Genomic DNA, 24,267 nt, shown 5'->3' on the forward strand with positions numbered 1-24,267 from the left:
ATCCATCAAATGAGAAGGTGAAGCCTGATAACCTCCAAGGTCCCACAGCTCAGATCTCATTATTAATTACAGTAGCAATAGCAGCCAGGGTTTACTGAGGACTTGTAAAGTTCAGGCACTGAGTCAAGTACTTTGATCCTAATCCTTTCATCAATGCTGTGAAGACACATGGTTATTGTCTCCATTGGACAGATGAGGAAACTGAGGCTGGAGAGTAATTTGGCTATAACATAAGAAACATTTGGATTCTGGCATTCTAACTCTGTGGATCTTAGCCGCATAAGTGTACACACATTCCACACATTCACATACACACAGTTTTATATACTGTGTTGGGTCACTCACAGACCCCACCCCTAGAACTCTCTGGGAACCATCCTGTTGTACAGCTGTAAAGGCTCAATGTGGAGTGTGGGTAAGGGCTGGGACAGAGGATTGCAGTCACAAATATTTGTGGGCAGTGGGTAAGATCCCAGGGGCTAGCTCTCTTCTTGAACCCCAGGCTCCTACTCATCGAAGACCCTCACAGCTGCTTTTCTGCTGGACTGGGCAGCGCATTGCTGTTTGCAGTAACTTTTTATAAGGAGAGCATAGGCCCCAGTCAAGGCTGCAAATGTGGATTAAAGTCAGGTCTGGGTAATATCTCTGCCAGAGTCTCAGGGGCGTCCTTTATTGGGATTGCAGATGGTAGGCTTCCCGTCTGTTTACATAAGGTCTTTTTAATAGAGAAGGAGGTGTGTATGGAATTAAAATAAAAAAGGAGTGTAATCTTATTATTTGGAATACATGTTATAAACTAGGATAAATGAAATCAAATGAGTTAAGTAAAATAGAATAGGCCCATATCACAGTGTATCATCAAGCCAACTGCTTCCCTAAAGGCATGCAGATAAACTTCCTTAAAAGTCTTGACCCCTGATTTTTTATTTTATGCTGCCTGCTCCTCTGAAGTTTTTGTCTGAACTAGAGTGGGTGGTGGGGCTTATTAACAATTATAGCTGTCCTGCCACCACTCATCGGCAGGTCCAGCCAACTCGCATGGCCTCTGGGGTCACCTGTGAGCTGTTAAGTCAGAGCCAGAACCAGATCCTCAGGGGCTCATCCAGCCTCAGGCAGTTGAGCAGGCCAAGCTGGGGGCCCTTGGCTCTCACTGCTGCATTCCTTCTCTAGGCAGTGTATTCTCCCTTTAAGACACGTGTTTGTGTTCTCTCTCTCTCTCTCTGCTGGTTAAGTTGAACTTACTCTGGGTACAAGTGGCAAATGCAAAGCCAGACTCCGGTGTAGCAGCTCTGTGTCAGCAGCTGCCTCTCTCCTCGCTGCTGCAGCCTCTGAGGCAGGCCGTCAGGCAGCGCCTGGGCCGTCTCTGAAAGCTCGGCTGTGCCCCGCTGATCTCTGGGAGAGCTGGTGAGCTGGTGTCTGTCTCCTTGTCCTATCGCAAGTATCTGGCTCCTAGATGCCTACACTGATGGCAGCTGTTTCAGGCCTGGTATTTCCCCAGGAAGGAGTTGAAAAGCCACTTACGTGCTTGTGTCTTCCTCTGAAAGCAGGAACTCGGTCGCTAGAATTCTTTCAACTCTGTGTGTGCTTACATGAGGCTTCTTGACCGAAGTGCCTGCTTGTAACTAACATGTGGGTAAAGTTTTCACTTCACTCATGCTTTGTTTTTTGTTTGTTTTCTACAGGTGAATCTACCCCTGGCTGACTTTAGAATTCTTCTGGCTTTTAATTTTCTTCTTTTTAAAATAACTCGGACGGATAAAAGATGTGCCATGGCAGGATAGCACCAAAGAGCACCTCAGCGTCTGCCGCGGCCTTGGTGGGACATGGAGTGTTCCTTCCGCTGGTGATCCTTAGCACCCTCCTTGGAGAAGGGTTTGCCTCAGGTGAGTCCGGCCTGCCTTCTGTCTGTGGGAGGGAAAGGACACAGGACACAATAATACCCTTGTTTCCCCCAAAACCCGGGATAGGGGGTTCTCTGTCTGTCAGGCAGTTAGAGGGAGAGCCTAGAGGGGAGGCCTTGGTGCTGTGGTGTAGCAGGGAGCCGGTACTCCTGGTGTGCCACCCAGGGGCCTAGTGACCCGGGTGGAGGACGGTTGTGTGGGACTCTACTGGTGACGGCATTGTCACCCTGCTCCCCGCTGCTGTAATTACCAGGCGGGACGGAGGGGAGGGATTCAGAGCATGATGTCCAGGGGAGGGTGCTGGCTTTGGTGCCAGACCGCCGGTGTTCAGGACCCAGTCCTGCTGCTTGCTGATGCTGTGACCCTGAGCAAGACTCAACTTATGTATGCCTCAGTTTCTTGAACTGCAGAATGGCTAAATAACAGTGCCTGAGGTGGTTGTGAGATGGACTGAGATAACACAATAACACTTGCTGAATGTTAGCTCCTTTATCAGTTGATTCTTGTTCTGTTGTTTTTCTCCGAATAAGTAAAGCATGCAGGTGTTGTACGTTAGTGAAGCAGCCCTGGTTGTTGATACCACAAACTTTGTGATCTTGGACAAGCCACTTACTCCTTCTCTGGCTCAGTTCTGCATTTGTCACATGAAAGGGTTGGCCTGGATAACCTTTAGGGACACATTTAGCACCCTCAGTCTATACTTCCATGGTTCTAAGGACTTTCTGGTTGAAAATTGTAAGCTAGAGGAGCCCTGCCTAACAGAGCTGCAAACACAGAGGTGAGCCTTTGAGGTCTGCATGGTCTTTGTTGCCTTTAGCAGTGCTCTGAAGACCCTTCTAGGTTCTCTTCATGTGGTCCTCTAGACCCGGTACCCCTTTTGGAAAGGGCGTATTTGGCTGTGTATTATAGGCCTCTGGGTGATGCTGCAGAACCTGCCTCTGTATCTGCAAACACTGGTAGGGGTCTCAGTTATGATTAAGCTCGTTAATAATGGTGCCCCTATCGGAGTTCCATAGAGACATGTGTATGGCAGTTTTCTTCGGCCAGTGTTCCTCTGGAGTAGAGTCTGGAAGTGGCTTTGGAGGAGACAGGTGTGATACAGTGTGGCTTCAAGAGTCTCCATAGCTCAGCGCTATCTCTTTCATTCCCTTTCTGTTAACTCCCACCACCCATTTACCCAACATATACATAATAATCGTACGATCTCATTTAATCTTATTTTTTCCTCCCAAATTGTTGGGAGAAACAATTACTGATTTTTTTTGTTCTATCACAGCTTTCCTCACCACCCACATGCAGATTTCCTTTTCTGCCTCTCATTTACCTCATTCTGACACTTGACATAAACCTTTCCCTTAAGCCTGAGACTTCGTTGGCTGTGAGAAGCCCCTGGCACAACCAAGGGAGCCTCTAGCGGTTGGGATCCCACAGTGTGGACTTCGTGGTTATGTGAGATTTCACAGGAGCGGAAGGCCAGCCCACACCAATGTGCAACAAAACTAAGCAGGACCTACATTCACAGGGCCACCCCAAAGCCAGAGGAAGCTTCTAGAATGGCAAGTGCAGACCCATAGCCTGTGGAGACCCTCTCTTGCTCACCACTGTGTCCCTGGAGCAGAAGTTGGCAAACTGGTCCGCGGGCCAGATCCTACCTGCTGTCTGTTTTTCTATGGCCTGTGGGCTAAGAATGGTTTCTGATTTTTAAAAAATTGGAAAAAAGTCCAAAGAATAATATTCCACGATACATAAAAATTGTATGCAACTCACAGTCAATACCCACAAATAAAAAGTTGTTTTGGAAGATGGCAGAGTTCATTAACGTACGTACTGTCTACGGCTGCTTTTTTGCTACAGTGGTAGAGTTGAATAGTTGCGATACAGACCATGTGGCCCCCGAAGCCTAAAATACTTAGACTTTACAATATTTTGCCCTTCGTAGAATAGATTTGCCATTCTACCCCAGCCTAGAACAAATGGTGCTCAATAAGTAGGCGTATGAATGGACTGATGGTCAGCAGGAAGGAAGGAAGCTAGGACTGGCCCGGAGCTAGGACGGACTTGAGAGGCTGTGCACTTGCCCAGGGTCTCAGGGCCCGGGCCACGACTGTCCCCCTCCCAGACTCCACTCGGGAGGCGGTCTTGGCTTGTTTCCTGGCAGGATTAGGGTCTGCCCTCTGTGTCTGACATCTTTAGTTTCCTTATCTTCATTCAGTCATCCCCTCCACCACACCCTCCTTTTTGTGGGCCTCACCCCTGCCTCTTCCCATTTTCCAACTATCCACACCTTCCCAAGTTTCCATCTAAAGTCTGAAATCAATTATCAGGGACTGATGGTTCCAGCCTGGCTGGATAAAGGGATGATTATTCTACAGGGTGGAAAAATATGTCTATAGTGTGGGTTCAACTCAGGATGGGAAAGTTGGCTCTGTTGTTTTCATTCCCTCTCCCATCTGCAGAGAATCTTCCCTCTGCTGCTGTTCCCACCCCCAAGTCTTTCTAATCCCCGTAAAACATGTGTACTGGCGCAGAGCAGGGTGCAGGCGGGGGAAGGAGTTGTGCCATTTCTTAGATCCAGCGCACCGAGTTGCTGCCAACGTTTTCCCCCCTTCTCTGGAGTGGTTTCTGGGGGAGGACGGTGCCCACTCCTTGGCCTGAAATCCAGAGCACACCTGTATGGCCCTGCCTGCTGCGAGCAACGTGCCACTCAGGCTTGCCAAGAAACTGATATTCTCAGATACTTCGAAGTCAGGGAAAGGCAGTTTAGTTCAGGAAAGGTCTCATCCTCCTCTTCCTGTGTTTCTGAGCTGCCCCTGAGTGCCCAGTTGGGAGGCATTGTAAAATGAGGTGCTTGTGAAGTACACAGCCTGGATATCCGTGGTCCGTAGTAGACCCTGAATACGTTTGTGTGAATGTGCACATTCACGCCTGTGAGGGTCCCACTGGACATTGGTAAAGTGGGCATATTCTGGGGGGCAGCTCATCTGCATAGTCTTGGTCATAGCTGCTCAGCTTTATAAGAAAAAACTCATTTACGAAGACACACGTCAGAGTTCTGGAATAAAAGTATGTCATGTTTGGAGTCCAGTTTTCCATCCTGGTTTCTCTTGTCTTTAGTTCGGGGTCTGTTGTTACAAAGGAGAAGGTGCCAGGCCTTGGGTGGCGCTTCCCTCGGCCGTTCCTTTAGTGGAGATGGGAGAAGCAATTGAGGTTGGCCAAAGGAAGCGTACCTGTTCTTCACACCTGGTCGCCCCGTGCAGGGAAGATCAGAATTAAAAATAAGGTCAGTGCTCTTACTGCCCAACTTGCCTTTTGTCGGGGCTGGAGAGGAACTGGGGTCCCAGCTGTGCAGCAGCCTCTCCCAGGTCTCACGGCTCCTTCCCTTTACCTGTGATCTCAAGAAACTTGCTGTATGACCGCAGGCAAGTCACTTGACCTCTTTGTCTCTTCTATAAAACGGGAACAAGATACTTGAGCATGCTAGTTCCGTGGTGTGTAGACGACTAAAAATGATTGGAAGGCACTCAACATATAATATGTGTGGGGTAATAATAACAATCCCAAACGACAACAGCAGAGATGGTATGTGACCCACTATTGAGTCATGCTGGGCAGGAGACTTGATGCGGATGACTTCATTTGCTGCCTTTAGAAAACAAAACTGAAGATGCAGAGTCATTTTTGGGGTTGGGGCAAGGTGTGAAATTTGACGGGTGAGGCAGGATCGATTACTTCCAGGGCCTCCTTTGTCTTCCATGGTTGCATGGTCCACGTCTCAACCCAGCTGGCCTGCTGACTCATGCAAAAACCTTTTGATTTTCATTCTTTGCCCCCTTCCTTGGCATATTTACTGAAAAAACTTAGGATTTTAATTTTTTAAATCCTGACCTGAGGAAATGATACATTTATTGATTTTAAGAGAGAGAAGGGGGAAGGAAGGGGGGACGAGGGGTGGGGGGGAGAGAAACAGAAACATCAGTGTGGGAGAGAAACATTGATCAGCTGCCTCCTGTATGTGCCCAATCGATGGTCGAACCTGCAATCTTTGTGGTATATGGGACGATGCTCCAACCAACTGAGCCATTCAGCCAGGGTTGAAACTCAGTGTTTTATTAGTGTCTGATTTTTTTCCCCTTAAAATGTTGCTCTGCCACTTTAGGCCATGTTAAACATCACACAAGAACCTAAAGCAAATTTAAAATAGCAGGGAAAGCAGCAATCTGTATTTCTGCACAGTAGAGAGAAAGCCAGGCACTTCGGGTTCATTGAAGAAGGAAAATACGGAGAACTGCACTCTCGGGGGGACGATGCGGTTGTGGCTTTGACACTGCCACGGAAGAAAGATGCTGACAGGTGGCCCTGGCTCACGCCCCCCTACCCCCATCTCTGAGGGACCTGGAGTCAGGTGCTGTACACTGAACTGAGAGGAGAGGACAGGTAGGAAACTGATACATACAGAACATTATTTCTTTGTCAGGCTCTGTGTCATCGTCCCGTTTAGAGCTCTCAGAGGACTTTTGGAGTAGGTGGTCATGTATCTGTTTTACAAATGAGAAACAGAGGCACAGAGAGGTTAGATAACTTGCTCAGAGATTGGCAATTGTACATAGTGATGCTGGTTGGGATTTGGCCCAGTCTGTCTGACTCTGTTGCCCATGGTCTGTCTGCTGAGAACCACGTTACCTGTGCTAAGGCGCAGGCTTCTGGGAGACCCATTCCTTGTGTTGCACTACTGGAGCGCTCAGATCAACCTTTAGGAGATTGTTTTGACAAAGGAAGAAAAGCACCATCAGTTTTCTCTCCCGGATAAAGGGTGCAAGAGTTACCAGGTTTCTCTCAGTGGTGGTTTCTGTTCTTATTTACAATGGCCCTTGATTGTCTGGTTCCTGGTTTAGGCAAAAGATCTGTCAAGGCAGCTCTGGTCTGGGGAAGGATTGATAGGGACCCCAGCAACTTGTTTGCTAAATGAGGACGTAGTTCCGAAAACATACTGAGAGCATCTTCGGCTCAGCTGTAAACACTGCTGACGAAGGGAGTGATCTCTCCATGGTGTAATTACCTGTGACTATAAAAAGACTGGAGGGCTGTGGAAGGAGGCTGGGTAGGTCATTATAGGGCTTGTTACATCCTGGTGTCATGAAAAGACATTGAGATGTCTGCAGGCTAATTGTTGTGCCATGTTTAGGACAGAACAAACACGTGGTACAAATCTTGCACTCTAGCTTGTGAGCAAAAGAAACCAGGAGTCCACCAGATTGAACACCCGAGTGGTCTTGATTGGGTTAAAGCTCTTGTTAAACACAGATCCCATTTGCCAGGCAGAGGTGCCCCACTGTCCTGGGCTAACTTCAGAGCTTGGAGGTTATCCTCTTCCTTGCCCAACTCTTCTGCAAAAGAGAATCCCAGAGTGCTAATAAAAAAACTAGGGTTAGCACTTAGGGTTTAATTACTTCTAGTAGGTTTGTACTTGAACTCTTCACCCCCTCTTAACCACTGGAAGATTCCTTTCCTCCTCATCAGTCAGAAGCCTGAGCCTGCAGAGGGTTTGAGCAGCCTTCCCAGTTCAGGTGGCTTGGGCTGCTGTGGCTGGCTGCCTGGACAGTGGCCAGATCAGGGGTGACCTTGACCCACCTCATGTTTAGCTTTGAGGCCCAGAGGGACAGAGGCATTTAGAGACGACCTGTCTGCAGTGTGGTGTGAGTGAGAAGGGTGCAGGCTGCTGACTTCTCCCAGCCCCGTTCACCTGCCTCCCCTTAAGCAAACCTAAAGTACGAAATGAGAATTCACTGGGAGATGAGGCTGAGATTACAACTATTGAAAAACCTAGGGTTTTTCCCTAGGGTTCTCCCTGACCAGTGTGGCTCAGCTGGTTAGGTGTCATACTGCAAGGCAAAAGGTCGCCGGTTTGATTCCCAGCCAGAGCACATGCCTAAGTTGTGGGTTCTGTCCCTGGTCGAGGTGTGTACGGAAGGCAGACAATCGATGTTTCTCTCCTTGTCTTTCTCCCCCTTTCTACTTTCTCTAAAAATAAATAAGTAAAATCTTAAAAAGAAAAAAGCTCTGGCGTTTCTTCACATAGCTATCTCTTGTCAGGTAGGATAGGATTCAATTCATAAATGCCTTAAAATGGCAAATGCCACCTGTGAGCTCTCATGGAGCCACTGAGGTCACTAGTACAGCTCAGTGCAGTATTTCACTGTCATTATGCCCCAGCCCTACCCCTTGGTTTTTGGAGCGGCTGTGCAGTCTTATGAAAAGCAGGGGCTCTGGACTCACAGTGCCTGTGTTTGAATGCTACCTCTGCTCCTGGCTGCCTGTGTTGCCTTGGGTAATTTTCCTGCCCTCACTATTGATGTTTCCCTAGAGTAGGAATGATAATAATAAGTAGGAATGATAATGCCTACTTCATAAGATTGTTTCAAGGATTGAATAAGATAGTATGTATGTAAAGCACTTAGGATAGTGCCTGGCATACAGAGAAGTAATCCCGGGCTTGGAAGATCAGATTGTAGCACCAATTGGTACAACTTGTACTTCTGACACCACGGCTAATTATTGGGCTGGCCAGAATGTCTGTTACGTTTTACTGGAAAACAAAAGAGACATTTTTCATTTTCATCAATCACTTTATTGATTTGGGTATTTTGAGAATGTCAGCTATCTCCCACTATTGGCTTCTAGTGGGTAGAGGCCAGGGGTGCTGCTAAACATCTTCCAGTGCATCAGACAGCCCCACAGCAGAGAATTATTTGGCCAAAATGTCAATATACCAGGAAACTTCGCATACCACGTTTGACACGTTCAGTTAGTCACAGCACCTTCTCCATACACTAGATAAACCTTTTTGTGTGTTGTGTTTCAGTTGTGTTTTTACTTTTCTTGAAGTAATAAAGCATAATACGCTAAAATGTTACGTATCTTCTTCCATCTTCAATGTTAACAGACTGCACAAAAATCCTCCAATTTTGATAAGCGTTCTTTTAATGTGCACTGATATGACAGCTGTCACAATACAACCTAACAAAATTGTTTTGAATGAAGTTAAAGGTACCTAAACACTGCTAGAGCCATTGTATGGAAAAAACGTAATGGACTTTTTGGCCAACCCAGTAGTAGTTCAAACAGGCTCAGGGTTAGAAAGTTCCTTATTTTTTTTTCTGCATCCTTCGAGTCTCTCAGCTTTGACTGAGGACATCCTGCAGACTGCATGAGTTATCTATAATTCACGTTTTTAATTCTCAAATGCCACATCTTGGCCTTCCACCCACGAAGACAAGTGGAAAAGAGCTGGAATGCCCTGCGCAGTGCTGGTGCTTGGGGCCCACCAGGCAGCCTCCCCACAAGCCGCTCCCTTCGGCGAGGCTGTCCTGTCGGCATGTCAGGGCCCGCGCTCCTCAAAGCTGCTGTTTGTTAGGGACTTCTGGAGTCGTTTTTGAAACCTTATAAATTTGAGGATGCCAAGCATCTGCTTTTTGAAAGACATGTTTTATTTCGTTAGCACCAAGATACGATTGAAGGACTACCTTTCAGAAGATTCCTAAATGCATCTGGGAGAATACAATGTCAGAATGAAAAAATAAGAGCTCCCTGGTCTTCTCTCCCTTGGGTCACCCTTTGCCTCCTCTTACTTTCCTTCTCTGTATTTGCAGCATTCCTTTTCTAAGAGCCGTTCCCACCTAGATTCATGTGCTGCCCCAGAGATGGGTATTTCTCCCTCGTTTAACTTCTTTGACTTTTAAGCTTTGCCAGTAGCCAAGTCTTTTAAAGTACTATTGTTTAATCATTCAAAATTCTGGAAGTAGTGCAGAACAGATACACAGATCCCTTTTAATACTTTTCTTCTTTGTAAAGCTTTTAAAAAAAAAAAAACTCACAAACTATTTTAGGCATTTCAACCCAGGAAGGGAAATGTGTTTCAGGAAGTTATGGCCAAGCACAAACAGGGTTATGAAATAATCCTGCTGGAGCCTATGTTATCATGAGTAAACAATGCTTTATGAAACACAAAGGGCCTGATGTGATCAGGGCTTCACGTGTAGTGGACACATGTCTCCTTGGGAGAGGGCAGGACCTGTGTGTTTATTGTCACTGGCTTTGAGTTCTGACAGTTTGGCCCTGTTGGCCCGGGAGTGGTGGGAGGCCCAGGAGGATGTCTCTGGGATTGCCACAGGCCGGACAGGGGCTGAGCGGGCGCAGGGAACCGCCTGGCAGTGCTTACTGAGCGCCGATGTTGTCAAACAGGGAGGTGCGGGACGGGTGAGGGAGAAGCCTTGGATGCTTCTGCTTCCCAGTCGATCTCAATTCCTTGGAGACCAAACTACAGAGGACCCTGTGGCATCTTCAGCCAATGCAGCCCCACTAAGGCTCCTGATAACCATGTGTGGCTGCTCGGAATTGCTGGTGAACGGCCTGTGGATTTAGCCCATGACTTCAGTGGGGTTGTGTAAATCTCTTCTGTACACCCCTCATATAGCGGACACCTTTAGTCTTTGATATTTGAGGTCTTTTCTCCTATGCACGTGTGTCTCAGTATTGGTTCTCGTTCTGTGTTCTTAGTTTTGTGTTTGCAAATAAGGTCCTTGAAAGCAGAGTCACAGCTTTTTATACTTTGCTGTAACTAGGCCAATGATCATCCCAGGTGGACCCCACAGATACATCCTGGAGAACATGCTGGGGGGAGGGGTCACTCCAGGCAGGATGGTGCAGAGTCACGGCCCGTCCTGTACGTGAGGAGGAGGAGGAGCAGAAGGACACGTCCGCAGCTGTGGTGGGGCCTTCCTGCTGATTTACGGTTCCCCATGAGGGTCTGGGAAGTGAAAGTGTCTCCATGCTTCAGGGGATGCATGTGGCTGGGGCTCTTCTGAGGGCAAAGAAGTGGAGCTGGGCAGGCTGCCTGGAGGAGTTTATTGTGGAGTGTCCCAACTTTCCACCTGGATGAAGATCTTCAAACCCAGTGGAGGTCCCCTTCAGTGATGAGGAGGGAGGAAAAGCAGACCGTTTTTACCCACGGGGAGTAAAGGTCATGTGGACAAATGGCTCTGAAACATACCTTACCGTTGGAGAGGGCCCGGGGAAGGGCAGCCTAGATGGGTCTGGCCTCCCTTTCTCACCCACAGTTCCCTCTAGCTTAGTCCCTAAAGTCAAGGCTAAGGGGACTCCTTTTTTCCCCTTTTCCTGGACATGAGCACCCCCCAGCCTGTGTTACCCTGTTCTTCCTGTGGCTGGACTCCTGCCTTCTCCCCTCCTGCCCAAACTACTCTTCATCCTTTAAGGTCCAGTTCAAAGTCCCATCCCCTGTGAGACACCATCCGCCCCTTTACCCTTAGAATCAGCAGGGTCTGAAGGAAGGAGAGTAGGCTTTGTGTGTGTGTGTGTGTGTATGTGTGTGTGTGTTTAAAAACAATTTTTTTAAATCCTCACCTGAAGATATGTCTATTGATTTTAGAGGGGATGGCGGTCCGGGGAGTGGGGAGACACATCGATCAGTGTCCTCCCATGTGTGCCCTGACCTGGGATCAAACCCTCAACCTTTGGCGTACGGGGTGACGTGTCAACCAGCTGGGCCAGGGCTGTGTCTGTTTTTTGAATGGAATTAGTAGGAGCTCCTGGTCTCAGGTCTTTGTTCTGGGAGCATGTCAGAGAGGTTTCCGATGGACAGGATTCTGCTCCCCAGAGTCATGACTATCTTTAATTTGAAGGGATTGGACAGCTTTGGGGAACTTGAGACTTACGGGGATTGCGGCTTTGGGGCGCCTGAAGCCTTTGTTCTGCAGATCGTGACACTTGCATCCCACAGGCTTGTCCCAGATGACCACCGAGGGTTGCCAGGGTTGCAGTGGACAGACTGGGTTTGGTGTTTTTGTGAATGGCACTAACTCTTTTAGGCAGTGTGTGCTGACATAGGGGGCAGGTAGGGCAGCAGGAGACATGTAATGCCCTGGAGAGCTTTCAGGGACAAGGTACCAGGCTGGATCTCAAAGGAAGTTATGACATGTGGTGTGGTCCTCACGGTCAGCCTGTGAGAGGAGGGCGGCGGAGCCAGGAACGGCACTCTGCATCAGGAAGAATATGGAGCTGGTGGTTTAGTGCCCTGGTTTCTTCAGTTACTTGTTGAACGCCTGCCGAGTGCCAAGCCTGTGCCAGCTGCAGTTCTGTGTGAGACGTGCGGTCATCAGGGAAGGCACTGACTCACACTAGAATGCACACAGATGAGGGGTACCTGACTCAGATTGGGAAGGTCACGGAAGACTCCTCGGCGGGAGAGACGCATGCTTCAAGACCTGCGGGCAGGGAGGGGCTAGTGAGTAGGGGAGACCGGACGGCATAGTAAGGGCAGGAGTGCAGTCTCTCGGGCCAGACAGGCTGGTTAGGATCCTAGTTCTGCCACTAACATGTTGTGTAATTTTGAGCGCCTTTCTCAAAGGTGATGTCCCTTGGTTTTTAGTGTGTGAGACGGGGGTAGCCACATACTTACCATATAGGGTTGTGGTGGTATCACCATTGTTACTGTGTGGCAACTTACTGGTGGCGGTGCGGCCAGGCCAGCACGGTGGGGCAGTCTGGGGGGAGGGGAGGCGGGAGTTATGGAGTGTCTGTCCTGCTCATCTTGACGCTCCTCTTCTTTGAAGTTGAGAAGCTGGAGTTTCAAAAGAGAAAAATAAAATGCAGCTTTAGCCTAAGATTGCAGAGATTTGGGCGGAACATCCCCAAAGGCACAGTTTGAGGGAAGCAGCCAGAGGGGTGAGGTGCTGATGGTGGAGGCAGATGTCTTCTTGAGTTGACAGAGTCACCAGGGAGGGAGGGGGAAGAAGGAAGAAGAGGGGGAGGAGGAAGGGGAGGAGCAAGTTCCTGTGCTGTGTGCTGGGGTGTCCTAAAGATCACAGGGTTAAAGAAAAAACAAACACCAGGTAATGGATTAAGGGTTAAGTGAGTCTAAACATGGAAATGGAGGGCTGGAGGAGGGTGTTGATTTTGGTACAAGTGGTGGAGAAGACTGGGGTTAAGGAGAATGACAATCGGGCCCCTGTGTGCCCAGGGAACAGGAAGTGGTTGGTTCGTGAGGCTGTGGAGGGGGGCCCTGGGGAAGGCCCTTCATCCTCCTCCTCCTCAGCCCCGCAGGCCTGTGTGAGGCGTGTCCGACAAGGACCCCTCAGTTCAACCAGTTTGAAGTACGGCCCAGGGTCCCACATGGGTCTTAGATGGAGTCACAAATTCCCCAGGGAGGCCAGAGGCTGCGGGAGGTGCCCAACCACCCGAGAGGGAGGGAGAGCGGAGGGGCAGCTGGCGTCGGGGGCCTGCAGACGGGTTCCAGCACTCTTCATCTCGGACCAGGCCGGGGTAACCGGAGACAGTGGGGTGAGGGCTGTCTGTGATTTGACGTGCTCAGGGGTGCAAAGAGCTGTTGTGACTTCCAGCGGAGAGGTGTCTCAGGTTTCTTTAGAGTGGCTTTCAGCAAAGGAACCCATTCTCCGTGCTGGTGTTCTCGGCACCTTGTTGGCAGGCAGTTTAGAGGCCTGGCGGCCCCTCTCCCTGGCATTCAGAAACTCTGTTGCCAGCAGTGGGGCAGACCCTGGCCTTGCAGGGAAAAGTCAGGTTGTGACTAATAGGATTAAGTGAGGTATTGTATGTAAAATTGCTGGGTCAACAATAAAAGCCTATTTCAATTGAAGGGATTATTATAATGCTCTTTTTAGTTGGCATCTCTTTTCTGAATTGCTTAAAACCCTGAGTTAACACTAACTGGTTAATCCTTCATCCATCCCTGGCGGGGATCAAACTGAAGTTTCCAACAGAGCTCCAAATCTTGACTTTGAAGCCCAAATCTATGGAGTCTAAATCTAAAGCTTGGACCTCTGAGTATGATATGCCTCACTTCCGGGACTAGAGAAAGGAAAGGGAGGATTGTTAAAATTATGTTTTCTTACAGACAACTGGTCTTCTCAGCCAAGGGTGTCATAGAATTTTGAAAAACCTAGAAATCTAACATTCGTTTTCCATCGAGAAGCCATAGCGTCCCTCTTGGGAATGAGGACCTGGTACAAGCTGGAGAAGCAGAGGGCTAATCAGGGCAGGTTTGGGGCAAAGAGCAGGGAAGCAGAAAGGGAGCTGGAAGGGTTCTTAATTCTGTTTAGGTTGTGGCTGGTGGTACCTGCGGTGCCAGATTCTGCACCCCAATGCCAGCTCCCTGGTACACACCTGTAGAAACCTACCTGCCACTCTGATATGCCGCAGAGAGTGCTGGGAAGGCCCAGAGAAGGTGCTTGTTCTGTTCTGCACCGCCTGTGGTGAAGCCCCAGGAAGGTGGGTTCGGGAGCCTCCCCGAGGGCCTGTCCGGCCCAGGACAGTCTTTCTGCAGAAGCAGCACTGTGTCCTACCTTGAACAGGATGGCATCTGGGAAGGTTGGCCTCGTGTCAGTCCTCCAGTCAGGGGGAGGGCTGGACCTGCTGGCCCACCTTCATTCCTTCTAAGGCCTGGGGAAGAGAGGTTCTGCTTGCTCCTCAGTACCACGTGAGGCCCATCAGGACCTTTCTCCCCTAGCCCATGCTTTCTCGCCTCTGGTCAAGGCTTAAAAGTTAGTTTGTGTGCATTCTTGTACAGGGTCTTGAACTCTAGCTGCAGGAGAAAGATGCGCTGAGTTGGGACACTCCTCCTTCTTCTAGTGGCAGCCATATGGGCTCCTAGGCTTGAAATTCCAGAGGTCATTCAGGTGTGCCAGTTAATGCTCCCATACTTGAGAGAGAACAACAGGCTGAACCTTCTAGGTTATGTGTTTCACTGGGTCTCACATTTGTGCATCAGAATCCCCTGAAGGGCCCAGATCACTGGGCACCACTTTCAGAGTTTCTGATTCAGCGGGTCTGGGATAAGGACTGAGAATTTGCATTTCTGCAGAGGGTGATCTGGAGACCCCACTTTGGGAACTGCCAGTTTGGGAACTTTGGGTGAGCAAGCCCATCTTACCTTTTTCAGAGCAAGTTTTGATCGGGTGGAGACAGAGAAATGGAATGGCCTTAAGTGCACTGGAGAGAGGGGTGGTTCAGAAGTAGGATGCTACAGGTGGACCAGCGTAATGTGAAAACTGGGAAAAGGTTAAACGATGAAGGAGGATGCTGGCAGGTCTCTTTCTTACCTTCTCTGGTCTGATTCTTGTCCTTGCGAGTTATCCTCCAGATGGGAGGCAGACTGGTGGGTCCCCCTCGCTGGGTCATCCCTTGCTGGGCCTCTATCTCCTCCTTCCACTTCTTATTCTGCCCTCTATACAGCAGTGAGTTCTGAATGTCTGCATTTTAGGAAGTTTTTCCACAGCTTGGGGCCGTGGTGTGAAGAGCAGGGCCTTGAGCTGCGTCCCGGGCATCAGCTCCAGCACCACCTCTGATGAGCAGTAAATGCAGGCCCCTCTCTTGGCTCAAGGCTGAAGGGAGGGTTGGACTAGCTGTCCATGTCCCTCTGAGCTCTGATAGCCTGGATTCCTCTGACCACTTTCTCCCCCAGGGTCAGGAACATTGCTTGCCTATTACTTGCTTTTTTATTTTTTAGGTGTGTGAGAACTTCTGTTAATAAGCTCTACTGAATCAGAATCCCATTCAGAGATGGGCTTGCTGAAAGTGAAACTAGAGAAAAGTTTGGGAATTGAGTTACTTTGCTTTTTAGAGCATCTCTGGCCTCTGCAGTTGTGCTGCTTCCTTAAAACCTGTGTCCAGAGAGGAACGACTCGGCATTCTTGTCGGGTCCCGCTCCCTGTACCCCAGGTCTCCACATCTGACTGGGAGGTTTAGCAGGCTGGCTGATCAGTGCTAGTGCCCAGGGTGCTGGGGGCCATCAGTGCGCATCTTTTCGCTGCTTGGCACTGTGCTGTGGTGGGCCTGTGTCAGTGTTTGCTGGCAGAATAGGATAGAAGGTTGTACCCATGTGCCTCTTCTCCTTTCCTTAGTTCCTCCCCCCTTCTCCCTGACTTGGTGTGATTGTCCTGCTCTGCCTTTCTCTCCTCATCTCTTCTGCCTTGCATCCTGCCTCCCTCTCCTTTCACTGTACTCACTTCAGCTCCTCTGCACTCTGGCAGAGCGGGCCTTCCACGCTTGTATGTCGAGGGTATTAAGGGTTGGGGTGTGCCTGTGGAGATCACAAAAGATCCTACTCAAACCGTTTCCTTTTCTCTCCCTGGTCCACTATCTAGGCTAGCTGTGACTCACAGAACATTTGCACCGTCCTAGGGGAGGTTGCTCTTCTTCAGATCGAATTTGACCTGTTTTCAGCCTTTATTTCCTGCTGTGGGTCTTGGCAGGCGGAAGGACACCAGCACATCCCGCCGCAGAACTGTGGCCCAGCCTCTGTCTGAAGGGGCACAGGGGAGGTTTCCCAGCCGTGGCTGATGGTCACTGAGCCCCTCTGATCCTGTCTGGGTAGCCAGCTCTCAGGCAGCTCAAGCATTAAGTAACCCTAGGTCTTTGTTGAAATGGTGAAAGATTGGATCGATTTAATTCATTTTAAGTGAAATCACCAGCCTTTTGATGAGTCCATTAATTTCCTCCCTTCTGAACACCCTCCTGTTAGCAGTAATGGGAAGTCCTGATTCTGTTTTTCATTTTACCCCACTGCCCTGCTTTAATCTGAGGCAGCTGGGTGCTTACTGCACTTCGCCTTTCCATTTACTAGGAGAGCGGTTTGAAGAGGATTTTAATGATGGCCTCTGACAGTACTCCCAGAAGCTAAGACTGTTGCTGTGATTAAGTTCCCACTCATTCGGGGGGCCTCAGTCCTACTCACCTTGCCCCTATAAAACTCTGCTTGCTTAGTTCTTGGTGCACAGGTGTAAAGGATCCCCATGAATGCTCTCTTGTCCCAGGCAGTATATGCAAGTTTCTCAGCACTCAACATTGTTTGCACAGCTCCTGGGCTGTGCCAGGCACTGTTCTAGTTACTGAGTGTTTCCCTGGCACCTCCTCCCTGCCCTGGTGGAAGCACAGAGGCCTAAGGAGATGAGGTTCCAGCAGGGTGGTGGCTACCCACAGACCTTGGGAACAGCAGTCTCTGAGGCTTGCTTTCTCTGTGTTTTTATGGTTGCAATGCCTATTTCTGTACTTTCCCTTTCTTGGCTCTAAAGAGGGATGAATAATATGAACCACCTCTGAGAACAGAGAAATGATAGGTAGCAATAGCTGTAACAGCTTACCACTACCAGCAGCTGACAAGATGTAAAACAGTTTCTTGTATATTTTCACATTGGTGTCTTCACAATAAACTTATCATAGCCATTAAAGGATAAAACTGGGATTTGAACCCCGGTCCTCCCATTGCAAATATAATATTTTTTGTACTACAGTGTGTGTGTGTGTGTGTGTGTGTGTGTGTGTGTGTTTAATACTGACTTCCCCACGCCATGGTCCTTAGCATTATTTCAACCACTTAAGTGTTAAAAAGCTGTTCCATGTACACTGGGCCGTCTGCCAGGAACTGAGGGCCTCACAGTCTGATTGGGGAACAGATAGGACGGAGCACATCTTTGTTCCTCTCGAGTGGTTCAGGGACTGAGTGCTGTTAGAAAGGAGAGAATTAACCCGACATCATCCAGGACGGCTTCCAGAAGAGCTGAGACTTACACTGGGCCTGGTGGGAAGGCAGGATCCCGACCACGGGAGAGCTGGGGAGGGGGGAGGGGAGTCTGGTTGGCATCTGGCTGCCGAGACTCTGGGGTGCAGAGAAGGTAGTTGGGTTTGGTTCCTGCATCAGATGCTTCCTCTGGGATGATGCTTTCCAGCTCGTCTGTGCTTTTAAAATTAGACTCCCACACCCCATGCCCACAAGGAATTATTCATATGGTCTGGGGTGCAGCCCGGCAATCTACAGTCCTTAAAAAGGTTATTAAATAATATGCAACAGGCTCCCAGCCCTTCACTTCTCCCCCCTGAAAAGAAACCAGGGGCGCAGGTTTCATTTGTTCCGTTCTAGAGGCAGAAGCTGTTGCCGCCATAGTTCTGTGGCAGGCGGTGAGAGTAGCCTGCCCTTGGAGAAACACTGTACCACCCTGAGGGAATACTGGGACCGTCCATGTCTCGGGGAGCACTAGGGAGTGGGAACCCGGGTTTGACGTCATAGAAGCCCCACTCCTGAGGTCTAAGGGCTTGGGATAAACTAAGGAGGCATGGGAGGAGTGGATATTAAGTAATGCGAGGTTAGTTGACTCTGACAGCACCTGGGTCATTCTGGCTGCCACCTTGACTTGAGAGCAGGTGGTGGGGTGTCAAAGCTGAGCACCTTTAGAACAAAGTCCGTGCTCAGAGTTACTGCACCTCCCTCTGACTGTTTGGTGTTTTTATAGATATTATTTGGCAGTTTAGCTTTCAAAGGAGGGGTCCGGGGTCAATCAGTGGGTGAGTGGAAATGGGTTTGCGATTCAGCATCATATACACTGAGAGCGCTGGAAAAGGTAAGTCCCTAGGACTTGGCAGTCTTGGTGAAACTTACAATTTCGGTCTGTATTTTGAGACCAAATGGGACCTAGAGTAGTTGTGAAGATTAGAAAAGTTACCGAATACCTTGCTAAGAAATGACATGTGTTAGGTTTGGGTTGTTATAAAATACTTATATAGTGAAAAGAATTAACACTTACACGTGCAGTAATGTTCCAGGTAATAGCCACTTTATTATTTTTGAATTCTCAACAAGTTTACTTATTTTATCTTTATATCTACACATTATTTTTATTTTTCCCCATTTTCTCACCCCTCCCCTTTGGCAACTCAGTTTGTTCTCTGTATCTATGGGTCTGTTTCTGTTTTGTTTCATTTGTTCATTTATTTTGTTTTTTTTAGATTCCACATGTGAGATCATATGGTGTTTGTCTTTGTCTGATTTAGTTCACTTAGCATAATACCCTCTAGGTTCATCCATGCTGTTGCAAATGGCAAAATTTGTTCTTAATTATTGCTGAACAATATTGTGTGTGTATCACATCTTCTTTACCATTTCATCTGTTGGTGGGTATCTAGGTTGCTTCCATATCTTCACTATTACTAGGAATGCTGCAGTGAACGTGGTGGTGCATATATCTTTTCAAATTAATAAAATATTTTTGTTTTCTTCAGATAAATACCCAGAAATGGGATTGCTGGATTATATGGCAGCTTTCTTTTTAATTTTTTGAGGTATCTCCATGCTGTTTTCTGTAGTGGCTAAACTAATTTTCAATCTTACCAACAGTGTACAAGGGTTCATTCCCTTTTCTTCACATTCCTGCCAACTTACTTGTTGATTTATTGATGAAAACCACTCTGACAGGTGTGAGGTGTTATGCCATTGTGGTCTTAATTTGCATTTCCCTGATGATTAGTGATGCTGAATCTTTTCATATGTCTGTTGGCCATCTGTATGTCTGTCCTCTTGGGAGAAACGTCTGTTCAGGTCCTCTGCCCATTTCTTCCCCTTTCTTTTTATTGTTGACACTGATACAGATGTCCCCATGTCCCCCCATTTGCCTGTCTCTGCCCATCCGCCTTCCCTCTGGCCATCCCCCACTGTTGTCTGTGTCTACCAGTCATGCATAAGTGTTCCTTTACTAATCCCTCCACCTCCTTTCATCCAGCCCCCCTCCCCCTTCGCCCCTCCCCCCGGCAGCTGTCAGTCTGTTCCATGCCCCTGTGCCTCTGTTTCTGTTTTGTTTGTCAGTTTATTTTGTGCATTAGATTCATTTTTTTGGTGTTAAGGTGGCCATTTTAAATCTATTACCCTATTTTCAGTTTTTCAAAGAAAATTTTCATACATTAAAATGTATGACTAATATCATGTGTAGGTATTTGCCACTCAGATTTAATGTTGTGGCATGTTTGTGACAGATCTTTTCCTGCCAGTGTCCTTAGTTAATGTGTATTCTTCCAGCCGTGCTTCCGTGTTTTTGTGTGTACACGTGCATTTACACACACAGGTTTTGTATTCCTAAACACGAGTTCCTATGCAGGACAGAGTGTTGTTTTGTATGTTTTAAAATGTGTGTGATCTTCCATAGCCTCCTTTTGTTCACGCAACATTGTTTTGAATGTAGCCATGTCGACAGGTTTGTTTTACCTGCAGTGTAGCATTCCGTTGTGTTAACCTACTGGAAAAATCCGTGCCTCTCCTCTCACTGGTGGATGTGTAGGTGACTTCAGTTTGTCACTGTTAGGGATGGTACTGTAAGGAGCTACAGTGCTTGTACTGTGTTCCAAGTACATACACAAGATTCCTCTGATGTACACATCTAGCAGTGGAGCCGCTGGATTACTGGACGTGCCCACCTTCAACTCTGCATGTTGCCAAGTAGCGCCCCAGACTGGCCATATTAGTTCACACCTCCAGTGATGTGTAAGACACTTCTAAGTTCTCTACATGCTCTGCAGAAGCTGGTCTCGTTACGATTTTTGCCACTTCGATAGATGTAAAATGGAATCCCCATGTGGCTTTAATTTTGTATTTCCTTGATTATCTTCTCCCAGTTTGGAGATCATTTTACTTCTTTGGCAGTGGTTCTCCAGGGTCCGTGAGATCCTCTCTGGAGATTGACGTGGTCGGAACTATTTTCCTATTATTACTAAGGTGCTGTTTGCCTTCCTGAACTCATTCTTTTACAGATGTGTAGGGAGCGTTTCCAGAGGCTACATGGCATGTGTTGACATGGTCACTCTGATATTTATTGTTCTTAGAGGGGAAGGGAGGGAGAAAGAGAGGGAGAGAAACATCACTGCGTGGTTGCCTCTCATGCGCCCCCTACTGGGGACCTGGCCTACAACCCGGACATGTGCCCTGACTGGGAATTGAACCGGCGACCTTTGGTTTGCAGGCCAGCACTCAATCCACTGAGCCACACCATCTGGGACTATTGTTCTTGTTTTTTAAATTAAGTCAAAAGTAAAAAATTTTTTTAGTTTTATTTTCAACTGTGGTGTATACTGATAGGTGTAACACACAGGCAGCTGTCTGGAGGTCCTCGGTCGTTTTCAGTTGTGTGAAGGGGCCCGTGTGAACAAAGTCTGAGAACTGTTGCTGCTTTACAGTGTCAGCTTGATTAGTATTTTTTTTCCTTCTGGAATGTGTTTTATTTGACTTAAGAACTCCTTTCCAGATTTCATAAAGATAGGCTCTTACATTTTCTTTGAGAAGTTATGGAATGTATTTTTGTGGGTGGCATCTGCCATTTCCCAGGCCCTTTGGCCACTAGGAATAGTTTTAAAAATTTTATACCTTCTCAAAAACATTTATATAGCCTGAATAGAACATTTTCACATCTATCCTTATAATAGAATTTTTTTTTTTTAGTTTTTCTTGTTTTGGAGGAGGGGAGGGTGTGTGAGAGGATGGGGGAGGGCAGGCAGGGGTTTCTGTCACCGTCTCCAGACCCCTGTGGTTCAGGAGCATCTCCAGGCATTTTGCAGAACACAGCAGCCTGTCCTTGAGGTGGTGTACACTCTCGTTTGGATCTTGAGTTCATTAGTTCCTTGCAGCTCGCTGTCTGAGAGGGCCAGAACTCACCAGTGATGGGGACTCTGGAAGCACATCCCCTTTCCAAAGCCCCCACTTCCACTGGACGCTTGGGTTTCTGTTAGCGTGAAAGCACCAGAGCTCTTCTTCCCTGTTGGCGTCCGTGGTGGCGGCGGGTGGGTGGGCAGCCAGCAGGTTCACTCCAGTCAGGGGCATAAGTGGTGGCCCCCCCAGGAGGAAGCTAACACTGCTGACGCCAAGGCCTCACGTCTCTCACCAGGCTCCTGGGTTCCTTTGTCTCTGGCATCTTACCCTCCTCCCTTCACTCAAATCTGTCTTCCGCCCTGCTGCCCCAGTGACTCAGAATCTCAGACACGAAGCACCATACTGCTCTGTTTAGAAGAAACAAACTCAGGGCTCTCTCCCTATAAGGCTTATGTTAGGGTCCATTCTCTTCAGCAGCATAACCCTCATCTGTGCTTTCAGCTTGCTGTCCCACCGCTTCCCTGTTCTGGGCTCCGTCCTGGACCTTGACCAGGAGTTTTATCATTCCCATAATGCGTCATGGAATGTGCCCCGGTGCCTCGCTCACTTGTGCTGTTCCCTCCACCTCAAATGTTTTCCATTTGGCTGTTGGAGGGGAGCCCGCTTGCCTCTCAGACCCCACAAACTCAGTAAGTGTGGATGCTGAGAGGATGGTTCCTTTTTCGTCCTGGTCTCCCCAGGGACTCGGCCTTTCCAAGCAGAATGAAAACTCAGAACCAATTTTCATTAGCTCAGAGTTTGCTTCACTTGTGGCTTTGTTGGGGGACAGCTGCTGCATCTCCCTCCCTTTCCCATAAGTTCCTTCTGCATAGACTCTACTTATAGGAGTGGTCCCTGTCATTCTGCAGCCCCGTTCTTTCAGTAGCTGCGAGAGGGGGAATTTCTTTTCTGTGGTTGCGGAGCTGATGTAGACATCTGATGAACTGTCTTCACGTCTGGCCTGCAGGGAGGGAATGCCCTGAACAGATGGATGGCAACGCCTAGTCCTCACTGCCCTCGCCCCACGGGTGCAGTTAGTGCTCACTTGGAATGATAATAAATGGACATTTATTTTGAACTGATTGGCACAGTTAAAAGGTGGTTCACGACTCACACGTGTGAGTTAGTGCTGCCGGCAGGCAGACCCTGCTCACTGTAAGAGTTCTGGGTGCTGCTCTTCCCAGTTAGCCACACCCAGCCTCCTGACGCCCCTTCAGCAGCCTGAAAAAATAAAATTCCACAAACCCTTGAAATCTGTTAGAGATGGAAATTAGGTAGATTCACTTTTATCTTCTGAAAGAGCTTTACAGCAGAAGTCTGCACGGGCACGGGCACAGAGGAAAGGGGCTCCTTCTGCCCGAAAGACTGCGGGCGGGCGGCTGGCCTGCAGCGAAGGCTGCGGTGGGGAACCGGGAAGGGGAAGTCTCTGCCGGGGGAGCAAGCCGGAGACTGTAGGATTGCAGGAACCTTCTTCACATCAGTCTTGCATGTGAAAAAGCTGGCTTTATTCGCAGCTTGTTTATGGCCCTTTCATTAGTTCTTGAGAGTGGTCACTAGGTAGGAGGGGGAAATACGACAACAAAAGGGGAAGAGTTAGTTACTCCTGGGCTCAGGTTGCTGGTGAGAGCAAAGTCGGGATTTGATCTGCTCCACACTGCCTTCTAGTCCACGCAGACAGGTCAGGTGGGTATGAATTCTCAGGTCCAGGAGAAATCTCGGGCTTGTGCCAAAGAAGTGAGGCCTGAACACTCCACAAATGCTGTTACTAGCTTACGCTAGGTCTTCATACCAACATGAACCTGAGAGCTTTCCTTTGTGGGTGATGCTTTTCTTTGTTCTTCCTTGAAGAGTGCTGCTAATGTTGTAATGTTTGATTAGTAGTAGTTTTAAAAGTGAAACACGAGTAGTAGTTAGATAAGCATCGAAGATAAAGCAAAAGCGATCTACCCTAGTTTGCCCATGCTCTCTCCCCTGAAACCCAGGTACTCAGATATATGAGAAAACAATCTTTAAACCAAATATATGAAATACAAAATTAACCCTCCCAATTTTTAAGAAAGTGTTAGTGCAAAAGGATTTTACCATGTGCCAAAGGAGTCACTGTGTTTTTTAAGTAGCAAGTGTTCCTGTGTATATAAAATGATTGCATTTGCACCCAACTTTTTAGGGTCACATCTGTTGTTTAAGGCATGTAAGGGAACGAGAAGAGGGGGTAGCTCCCGCCAGCACCTTGGGCAGTATCGAATGAAGCATTAGTTTGGGCCCCCACCTCTGAAAACTGGGCTGAGTTCTCCATCTGGTCGTAAGCACTTGCCTCCTTTTTTCACCCTGCGCCTCTCGTCCCTCCCGTGCCCTGCCCAACAGGCTCTTTTGCCAAGGATGAAGAGCCTGGATGTCAGATCTTTTCTTTCGGTCCTGGCAGGGAAACTGTTTTATTGGTTTTCCAAGAAGCCTTTTTGCACAGGGGGACTTTTTTTTCTTGCCTCTTATGGGAAATTGTTTCATCATTTCCCAAAAATATACTGTATGTCTTGTTTAAACAGGGTGCCCTTGAAGAGCTTTGGAGCCGAGGGGTGTGGAGGTGTTGTGAAATCCTTTGTCTGCTGCTTTGATGCAAGCAGGAATGCTGGCTGTCTGCAGGCAGAAGTCTCCGAGTTTGCCAGGACTGGGTCCGGGAGTGGAATGCGGGAAGAAGAGCCTCCATGGGATGCAAAAGCCGGAGTCTTTTTAAGCATCCAGTCCGAGTTGTAAGACGCAGTTTCCATCAGATATTTGTCCAGTGCCTTAACTGTGCCCAGGCTGATGCAGGTGGCTTCTCTGCCATTTGGAGATGCTCATGGTATCCTGGAGAGGCAGGACCAACTCGCATTTGTCAGTAGCGGACAGATATGTAACTGT

General features: G+C 48.3%; 1 protein-coding gene across 2 annotated transcripts in view; it reads left to right on the forward strand.

Annotated features, from left to right (window-relative positions):
• SUSD6 (sushi domain containing 6) overlaps window positions 1-24,267 on the forward strand; it is a 92,845-nt gene that overhangs the window by 41,368 nt on the left and 27,210 nt on the right. For both annotated transcript variants that reach the window (XM_045822515.1, XM_045822516.1), the window contains exon 2: window positions 1,683-1,883. In XM_045822515.1, coding sequence (XP_045678471.1) covers window positions 1,763-1,883 — 121 coding nt within the window. In that variant the 5' untranslated portion in view covers window positions 1,683-1,762. The remainder of the gene's footprint in view (window positions 1-1,682; window positions 1,884-24,267) is intronic.

This window comes from Phyllostomus hastatus, unplaced genomic scaffold (genome assembly GCF_019186645.2).
Source record: "Phyllostomus hastatus isolate PE091 unplaced genomic scaffold, TTU_PhHast_1.1 phas_scaffold_501, whole genome shotgun sequence".
In the NCBI taxonomy this organism is placed as follows: domain Eukaryota; kingdom Metazoa; phylum Chordata; class Mammalia; order Chiroptera; family Phyllostomidae; genus Phyllostomus; species Phyllostomus hastatus.